Source organism: Callithrix jacchus, chromosome 11 (assembly GCF_049354715.1).
Source record: "Callithrix jacchus isolate 240 chromosome 11, calJac240_pri, whole genome shotgun sequence".
In the NCBI taxonomy this organism is placed as follows: Eukaryota; Metazoa; Chordata; class Mammalia; order Primates; family Cebidae; genus Callithrix; species Callithrix jacchus.
Window position 1 is genome coordinate 104,191,883 of NC_133512.1, and position 10,258 is coordinate 104,202,140.

General features: G+C 47.0%; 1 protein-coding gene across 2 annotated transcripts in view; it reads right to left on the reverse strand.

The window, feature by feature from the left end:
* Positions 1–3,412, reverse strand: part of CLCN1 (chloride voltage-gated channel 1) — a 37,346-nt gene extending 33,934 nt beyond the window's left edge. For both annotated transcript variants that reach the window (XM_035254521.3, XM_002751883.6), the window contains exon 1: positions 3,131–3,412. In XM_035254521.3, the coding sequence (XP_035110412.2) occupies positions 3,131–3,310 (180 nt within the window). In that variant the 5' untranslated portion in view covers positions 3,311–3,412. The remainder of the gene's footprint in view (positions 1–3,130) is intronic.
* Positions 3,413–10,258: the final 6,846 nt, after the last annotated feature.

The window sequence follows — 10,258 nt, forward strand, 5'->3', positions numbered from 1 at the left end:
AGGCGGCCATATCAATCATGTGTTCTGCACGTCACTGTACTTTCTGGATGCCTCACAATTTCCCCAGACCACCTGCACTGACTTTCCTGCTAACATAAATGGGGTGAGGACAGACTGGGCTCACTAGCAGGGCAGTCGTGGTTGCACTTTGCCTTTGTGTGTCCAGCCTTACCTGAGGTGCTTCAGGTAAGCACCTATCAGGTAAAGCACCTTTACCTATTCAGGTAAAGTCCTCTATCAAGCTTTAAGCCCATCCACCTCATCTCCTAGTGCTTGTATGCATACACAGGAACTAGCCCCCAAAAGCAGGTCAATCTACTTCTCCCCATAGTCAGATAATTCCCACTTGCCCCACATGTGAAAAGGGCAGAGTAGCTCCTCCATGTGTGTCTGTGTGAGATTTATAAGAGCTCCAACCACTTTTAGCCTGCCCCACTCCCACTACACTAACTGTCCTCTGGGGCCAGGGTCAGGCCAGGCCACATTGCTGATTCTGGGAGAGCCTGTGTAGAAGAGATCTGATTTCACAATACAAGCAACATTTCACGCCGCAGTCCTGAACAGGCACACAGATGAATTGCCCTGCTCATGGCTGTTTGTCTTCTAGGTTAGTGACCGAAGGAGGCAGTGTTTCCCTCCAAGCCCTATCTGGGACCCCGAGAGAGAAGACACTTCCCAACGGAAGTCAGAGGGCTGAGGCTGTCTCAGCTCCTGGAGGCCCCAGGCCAGTGGAGATGAGGAAAGGGGCTGCTTCATATCATCACACCTGGGCTGGGAAAACACGACAAGGGCCAGTCTGTCCCAGCTGGTCCCATGCTAAACACCACACCAGGGCAGGCGAGGAAAGGGCAAGGGAGAAGTCAATACTCAAGTCTACAAGTGACACAATGTCTGGGATTTGTTAAAAAGTATTCCACAGCATGCAGAGGGGTGAGAGTGGTGAAGGAAAGAATAGCTGGAACAATAGTGACAAAATATACTGTTGGACTTGGGGCTTCACTATACCATCCCATTTTTGTGTAAGTCTGAATTTTTCATCATAAAAATTAAACCAAGAAAAACAAATCCGGGCCAGGTGCAGTGGCTCATGCCTATAATCCCAGAACTTTGGGAGGCCAAGATGGGTGGGTCGTGAGGTCAGGAGTTCGAGACCAGCCTGGCCAACATGGTGAAACTCCATCTCTACTAAAGATACAAAAAATTAGCCAGGTGTGGTGGCAGGTGCCTGTAATCCCAGCTACTCAGGAGGCTGAGGCAGGAGAATCACTTGAACCTGGGAGGCAGAGGTTGCAGTGAGCAGAGATCATGCCACTGCACTCCAGCCTGGGTGGCAGAGCGAGACTCTGTCTCAAAAAACAAACAAACAGAAAAGAAAACAACAACAACAACAACAACAAAAAAAAAACAAAAAGAAAGAAAAAGAAAAGAAAAATCCAAACTTGTTTGCTTTTGAGACCTCTAGAAAACAGCCCAATTCTACTCCCCAAACTAACCATACCTTCCCAACATGAGGCTTCACGCTCACTTGGCCAGTCTCCTCACTGTCACCAGGAAGTGCCATAATGGCACTGTTCTCAAGTTGTCATTCCACCCAGATACCACCGCATACATGGGTGAGAGCACCAGGCCAGAAAGAGGGGTCTTCCCTCCTGCTGATCCCAAATGGTGTCAAAGGCCTAGTCAGACCCCACTGTCTCCTGCTATTTCCAATGTAGGCTGGAATCTTCCTAATGCTCAATTCCAGCCTACACTGGCCTGTATGTCCCTGCTTCCCAACTGGGTGCCTGGTGCTTCCTTCGAAACTATGCTTGGGGGTTGGTCAGGGACTGAGAGTAGATCCTTTTGACTCCCAATGTTGAGATCCCCTACAGAACTCACCCTCTGCTTCCCAGACCTAAACCTAAAGTAACTGTATGCTCCCCGTTAAAACAAAAGACAAAACAAACAAACAAACAAAAGGCCTTTTAAGTGCTGACCAGGCTGGATGTGGTGGCTCACACCTGTAATTCCAGCACTTTGGGAGGCAGAGGTGGGCAGATCATCTGAGGTCAGGAGTTCAAGACCAGCCTGGCCAACATGGCAAAATCCCGTCTTTACTGAAAGTACAAAAATTAGCCAGGCACAGTGGCAGGTGCCTGTAATCCTAGCTACTCAGGAGGTTGAGGTAGGAGAATTGCTTGAATCCAGAAGGTGGAGGTTGCAGTGAGCTGAGACTGTGCCACTGCACTCCAGCCTGGGAGACAGAGCAAGACTCCATCTCAAAAAAAAAAAAAAAAAGTTCTGACCAACTGCCCTCTGGACATGCTCCATCCTCTGTTGTTCTCTGCATTCTTTGCAGTGAGAGGCACGCTTACTTATTAACCGTGACCTATCTTTTTCCACGACAATTTCACAACCTTCTCTTTAGTTGTGCCCATCTGCATTCCCCCTTTCCTAGGCGCTCATTTCCACCAATCCCAGGGCAGGAGGCTGCTCATCTCTAGCCACTCCTAGTTTGCATGCTTCTGTTGCTGGGATCACATCTCTGCACTTTTCCAGGCGCCTAACACTTAATAGGTTCTTACTTGATCATCCTGCCACCTAAAAGCTTGATTACATCTCTGCTCATTCTGATGTTGGTAGGTAGGTCTTTGATCACTGGTATGCAATTCAGTCTGTTTTCTACACTTGCCCAACCCCTTCTCCTGCCTTCCACAGAAAGATTCATGTGTGTGTGTATTCTGCAGAGGGTCGCAGAGGCAGAGATCTAGCAGTGTCTGCCTGTGGGTGAGGGTGTGGGAGACAGCTTCCAGCACACTGTAGTGTGGGCTCCTACGCAATCCACTCCACGTAGGTTATGTAAGCAAGAGCTCTTCGTGCCTGTGAGGCTCTGCTGTTTCCCCACATGATTCGGGTAGTCTGTTGGTAAAGGCTGGATAAAAGTACATGTATATCTCTCTAAGTGCATACTTAGGTGAGCCCAGACTCTCAAAGATTTTCATATTTTGAACACATTACCATGTACTTGTTTTTAAAGTTAAAAAAAATGCAGCACTGCTCCCTCTTTTCCCCCAATTCCTAATTTTCACCAGTCTCTTGCACCATGGTCTCCCCTCGTCCCTGGCTCCCCTCTCCCTTTATGGCACTTTACCTGTGTGGGGTGGACGTTGTGACGGGGGCCTGCATCCTTCCGGAGCCTGTGCTGGAGGCCCCCGTTCTCAGAGGGCAGTCCGTAGCTGGTGCAGTGTTCAAAGGGCATATACTGGTACTGGGGGGCACTACCCCACCAGCTTTGCTCACCCCCATGCTGCTGTGACCGAGATTGCTCCATGTTCCCTCCCCCCGATCCCCGGCCAGGCCTTGGCCTGCTTGCCCCTGTCCTTCCCCCAGTGTAGCTCCTTAAGCCTCTGCTCTTGCTGTCCCCAAGGCGTCTGGGGCAGCATGCCCACCTCCAGCTATTTATAGCCCCCTCTCTGTCACATGACCCCCCCCATCGCCACATCTGATCTGCTTGGGGTCGAAGCAGGTGTGAGTGCAGTGTGGGGGTGGGGGTTGGGATGAGGACCTGAGGGACAGCCCCACAGGGAATTCCCTCTGCTGAGCCGGTGGCATTGTCCCCCTCCTTAGTCACCAGTAGTAGGCTTCCAGCTCCATGTCACTGGTCCCTCTATAAATATCGCCTGGACCAGGATGAGAAACTGCTGAGTGTGTTCTCAAACCTGTGTGTAGAGCCAGATCCACATGGAAGCCCTCCAGCTGCCCCCTCTCTTCTTCAGGATGTGGAAGGTGAGGGGTGGGTGCTGGATAAAGATGAAGCGGAAACAGTGGCGTGTTAACTCATTTGGAAGAGTAACTGGTGCCTCTCTGCCATGTCTCCTGGCTGGCTTATTCCCAGCTGTGTCCGCCTAGGGTTCTGTCTGGCCAGCTCTGCCAGCCCATCCCATGTCCAGTGTTCTTCTCCAGCTCTTTGCTCTCCTGTCTGCCAGAGGCTGCTAATAACACCTTGGGAGCATCTTCTGATCCCATCCTTATCACCTGCTGGGTGTGGAATGCTTGTGGGAAGCGGAAGTTGGGGATGGGTAACAGCCTTGGGTTCTTGAATTTCTCCCACTTCCCAGACTGTTAGCTGTCCATCATACTGCCAATCTGGAGGGACTGAACTTCCATTTAGACTGCGGCGTGCCCACCACGGCTCCATCAGGACAGGTTAGATAACAGGGGAGAGTCAAAAGTAAGCCAGAGGCACAGGGAAGGGAGAGGTGGGAAGGGAATGAAGGCTTCTCATGACAAACCCGACAAACATGAACGATGATGGGGAAGTGCTCTCTGCTCTTCTTCCCTTTTTGGATCAATGAATACTTCTTGGCCAAGGACAAACCTTTCTTTCTGGCATCACATTATAAAACCAATTTTCCTATGACATCTCTTCCCTATGAACTCCTCACTAGAGGAGAAAAGTTAGGAACTCAGCCAAAGTAAAGTTTACGATCCATCACCAACTGGGGTCTCTCCCAGGACAGTCCAAGTTCAGGGACTGCAGGGTAGGGATGCCACACATCTGGTCTACAATATGATTTTGATCTAGGCTAAATGGAACCACCCAAAGCAAGAGGGAAGCCGATACCATTCAAAATACTTTTCCTAGGGGCTCAACATCACAAATCATCAGGAGAATACAAATCAAAATCATAATGTAATATTACCTCACACCTGTTAGGATGGCTATGATCAAAAAAGCAAGAGATAGCCAGGTGTGGCAGCCATGCCTATAATCCCAGCACTGTGGGTGACTGGGGCAGGCAGACTGCTTGAACCCAGGAGCTCGAGACCAGCCTGGCAACATAGGGAGACCCTGTCTTTATAAAAAAATACAAAAATTAGCCAGGTGTGGTGGTGCACACCTGTAGTCCCAGCTGCACAGGAGGCTGAGGCGAGAGGATCACTCAAGCCTGAGAGGTGGAGGCTGCAGTGAGACGCGGTAAACAGTGGTGAAAATGCAGAGAAAAGGGAACCCTTGTGCACTGCTGGTGGGAATGTAAGCTGGTGTATAGTCATTATGAAAAACAGTACAGCAGTTCCTCAAAAAATAAAAACTACTCCCATATGACTCGGCAATTCCCATATATCCAAAGGAAAGGAAATCAGTATCTCAGGAGGTATCTGCACTCACACATTCATTGAAGCATTATTCACAGTAGCCCAGATAGGAAAACAATCTAAGCATCCACTAACAGATGAATAAAGAAAATGTCGTGTATATATAAATAGACATAATGGAATACTATTCAACATTGACAAAGAAGAAAATCCTGCCATTTGTGACAACATGGATGAACTTGGAGGACATCATGCTAAGTCAAACGCTGCAGACGCAGAAAGACAAATACTGCACCATTTCACTTGTATGTGGAATCTAAAATAGTCAAACTCATAGAAGCAGAAAGTAGAGTGTGGTTGCCAGGGGCTAGGCTGGAGTAGCAGGTGGGGGGATGGGGAAATGCTGGTCAAAGGGTACAAAGGTTCAGTTATAAAAGATGAGAAAGTCCTGGAGATCTAATGTACGTGGGACCACAGGAAGTATACTTGAAATTTGCTAAGAGGGTAGATCCTGAATGCTCTCACCTCCCTCCACCCCCACAGCAACTATGTGAGGTGATGGATATGTTACCCAGCTTGATTGTGATGATCATTTCACAAGGTACACATATATCAACACATCAAGTCATACACCTTAAATATGTATAATTTCTCTGTCAATTATATACCAATATAGCTAAAAAATAAAAATAACACTTGCTGTAACAACAATCTTATGAACCTCAAGGCCTATAATCTCTCCACAAAAATTACAAATGTGTGATAAATTGAGAGACTAAAGATTCTGTGATGATATCTACCTTTTCTGCAGCCAGAAAATACAGAAAGACATCTACGGGATTGGTATGAGCAGAAAGGAACACTTTCTTAATTAAAATAATAGAGTCCCAAGATGAAATTGAATTCCTTGAGGGCTTCAGAAACAAAAATTTCCCATTTGTGGAGTATAGCTGTCCTGAAGGTAACCAGGTGCTATAGGAACTTGATAAATACAAGCAGCAAATATGAGATGCAATTATGACTTTCTTACTATTTCTGAGAAAAGCAGGTCCCTAAAACAGGGCAGCCTAGTCATGGACTCTGAGTTTTGAAGGCAGAGACTAGGGGGGTGATGATAGAGCTCATGTCTAGCCAAGCCAGGTGGAAGCCTACAGCCTAGAAGGAAAGCACCAGCTGCAATCCTTAAAACTAGATTCTGAAATTAGGAGGGTCAAAGACATCTACAGATTGTCAGTGCTGGAGAGCAAGGGTTTGAGAGTAAATATCCTGTGTTTGGGGCCGGGCACGGTGGTTCACACCTGTAATCCCAGCACTTTGGGAGGCCGAGAAGAGTGGATCACAAGGTCAGGAGATTGAGACCAACCTGGCTAACACAGTTTTGAAACCCTGACTCTACTAAAAATACAAAATATTAGCAGGGTGTGGTGGTACACACCTGTCATCTCAGCTACTTAGGAGGCTGGGGCAGAATTGCTTGAACCTGGGAAGTGAAGGTTGCAGTGAGGTGAGATTGCGCCACTGCACCCCAGCCTGGGCAACAGAATGAGACTCAGTCTCAAAAAAAAAAAAAAAAAAAAAAAAAAAATCCTGTGTTTGAAATTAGAAATAGTTTAAATCCCATGGGGTTGAAATCCCTGGAGGAGAACAAGAAAACAAAACGTAAACCATGCCCACTCCTCCCTCCAACATCCTGCTGGGCCAAGTAGCTCATTTGGAAGCACAAAGATGGGCTTCTGGGGATTCCTATGAAGCTCCTAAATGTGGAAGCAAGTTCATAAGCATGTGTGAATGATATATATTCTTTTGGGGATTTATTTATTTATTTTGAGATGGAGTCTCGCTTTGTCACCCAGGCTGAAGTGCAATGGCATGATCTCAGCTCACTGCAACCTCCGCCTCCCAGGTTTAAGCAATTCTCCTGCCTCAGCCTCCCGGGTAACTGGGATTACAGGCACTCACCATCATGCCCGGCTAATTTTTGTATTTTGTAGAGAACGTTTCACCATGTTGCCCAGGCTTGTCTTGAACTCCTGACCTCAGGTGATCTGTCTGCCTTGGCCTCCCAAAGTGTTGGGATTACAGGCGTGAGCAACCATGCCTGGTCTCTTTCGGGGTTTTAAATAGATCATCCTAGGGTCCATTATATAAAATGTTTAAAAGCCTACAGGCTATGGAATTGCTATTTGAAGGAGAATTGTACAAAGTGGCCATGGAAGCTACATGGAGGAGTAGTTTCCTGTTGGGGTATAGGTGAATGAATTTTCTTTCTGGGTTACACCCTTGTTTTCAGACTCATGTCTTCCAGTCTGGCCTCCCCAACATACTGGGCAGTATAACCCTTATGTTCTTTAAAAGTGTTTTTAGTCATCATTTTCCCTCTGCAAATCCAGGCAGCCATGGAACCCATGCCCACCTACTTTCTGAAATTTCAGCTAAGATACTACAACTTCCTGTGAAGACACTTTCTCTGTAGCACACTCCACTGGCAGTCACATCTCCTTTCTTGTTTATTGTGCCTTGCCTGCTTATTCTTTTTTTTTTTTCTTTTTTGAGATGGAGTTTTGCCTTTGTTGCCTAGGCTGAAGTACAATGGCGAGATCTCGGCTTCACCAAAACCTCTGCCTCCCAGGTTCAAGGAATTCTGCCTGAGCCTCCCCAGTAGCTGGGACTACAGGCGCGCACCACCATGCTCAGCTAATTTTTGTATTTTTAGTAGAGATGGTGTTTCACCATGTTGACCAGGATGGTCTCGATCTCTTGACCTTGTGACCCGCCTGCCTCGGCCTCCCAAAGTGCTGAGACTAAAGGCGTGAGCCACCGCACCTGGCTGCCTCCTTATTCTTTAAGCATCCTTATTCCTTTCCTATCCCCTGCACGTCAGGCTTTCCCTGTAGCACTTGACAGGTCTCTTTCTCCCCCTTCTGGCTTTTCAAATATGATACAAATGCTCCTATCTAATTAGAACTTAACATGGAATAAGGTTTTGGGCCTCAGTTTCATTCCCCCAGCCTAATGGGAATCTTACAGCCCAAAAAAGTGAGGAGGAAAAACTCCTTCGTGCCAGAATACATCACAGAAGCAAGTGTTAGCATATGCTCAAACTGACAGCTTTTGTTTCATACCCTGACCTCAGTTTCCTCAGAAAGGCAGTAACTAGAGGGTTAAGAAGATAAAATAATGCATGAAAAACCATGCTATAATGTTTGACCCATAGTAAGAACTGTTGACTCATATTAAACTGACACTCATTCTGTGAGTTAACATTTAGCAAGCGTTTTGTATGCATTCACACCATGTGATTTACACGTATCATATTTAATCCTCATAGGGGCATTGGAAGGTAGACACATTTTTCCTCATTTTTAAATGAGGGAAATTGAGGTTGTGTTAACTACCTTGCTCAAGGTCTCCAAAATCTTCCAAGGCAGAGCCAGCATTCAGAATCAGAGCTACTGAATTCTAGAGTCCATACCATTAAAGCTACATTTCTGGCCCGATGCAGTGGCTCACGCCTGCAATCTCAGCACTTCGGGAGGCCGAGGTGAGCAGATCACCTGAGCTCAGTAGTTCGAGACCAGCTTGGGCAACATGGTGAAACCCTGTCTCTACCAAAAATATAAAAATTAGCTGGGCATGGTGGCAGGCGCCTGTAGTCCCAGTTACTCGAGAGGCTCAGGCACGAGAATCACTTGAACTCGGGAAGTGGAGGCTGCAGTGAGCTGGATACCACCACTACACTCCTGCCTGGGAAACAGTGAGACCCTGTCTCAAAAAAAAAAAAAAAAAAAAAAAAAAGAAAGCGCTACATTTTTTCCTCTTTTGATAGTCTCTAAGCTTCCGTTTCCTCTTCTGAAAAAAATGAGAAAATGGGCCAGGTGTGGTGGCTTGTGCCCGAAATCCCAGCCCTTTGTGAGGCCAAGGCGGGCAGATCACTTGAGATCAGGAGTTTGAGACCAGCCTGGCCAAAATGGAGAAACCCCATCTCTACTAAAAATACAAACATTTCCCGGGGATGGTGGCGCGTGCCTGCAATCCCAGCTACTCGGGAGGCTGACGCAGGAGAATTGCTTGAACCTGGGAGGCAGTAAGCTGAGATAGCGCCATTTCATTCCAGCCTGGGTGACAAAAGCAAACCATCTCAAAACAAAAGAGAAAATGATGCCTTCACAGAGGCATGGGGAAAATGAAATGGAAAGCTCCTCTCAACGCCTAAAACATACCAAGCACTCAACAGTTGTAGCTATTATTAATGTCTTCTTCCTTCTCAGATTAGACACCTTTCCTCCTCCCTTCCTTTTTCTAAAAAAGATGAGGGTCTGTGTTGCCCAGGCTGGTTTGTTTTCAACTCCTGGGCTCAAGCAATCCTCTCTCCTCAGCCACTTGAGTAGCTAGGACTATAGGTGTGTTACTGTGCCTGGCCTCATTCTTTATTGTTTAGAGACAGGGTTTTACCATGTCACCCAGGCTGGTCTCAAACTCTTGAGCTCAGGTGATCCACCTGCTTTAGCTTCCCAAGTGCTGGTGGGTGTGGTGGCTCGTGTCTGTGATCCCAGTACTCTGGGAGGCCAAGGCAGGAGGATCACTTGAACCCAGGTATTTGAGACCAGCATGGACAACATAGTGAGACGTCCTCTCTATTTTATAGAGTAAAACTTAAAAAAAAAATTTTCTTTTAAATCACAGCTTTGGTCTGATAGTACACTTTTTCCTTTTTCCTGTTTTCCTTTTCCCCGTTTGAGGAAACAGGATGGAGGAGGGCAGCAGAGGGCAGCCTCCAGCTCTGGGAGGGGGATAATTTTAGAAGAGAATCCTCTGGCAGAGGTAAGCAGAAGGGAGCAGAGCTGTGAAATTCAACCTCATACTCTTATTCAAGGGCAAGGGGGTTGGGGGGCAGGGAAGACATGGAATCCAGTTCAGAGATACTGCTCTGTAATTCCCAAATATACCACACCTCTGAAAAGCCTTCCTATCCTGAAAATGGGTGCTTAACCTTACTCCCACTATTTCCCTAGTTTCTTCACCTCTCCTAGATTCTGTATCCCTCCCTTGAGGCTATCCCATGGATGGTTGTTTTTTTTTTTTTGCAGTACAACCAAGCAGTTTCAGTCCATTTTTCATGCCTTTTTGCCTCCAATGTCCTGTACCAAATTCCCCTCTCTACCAAGGTGCTTCGGCTCACCTC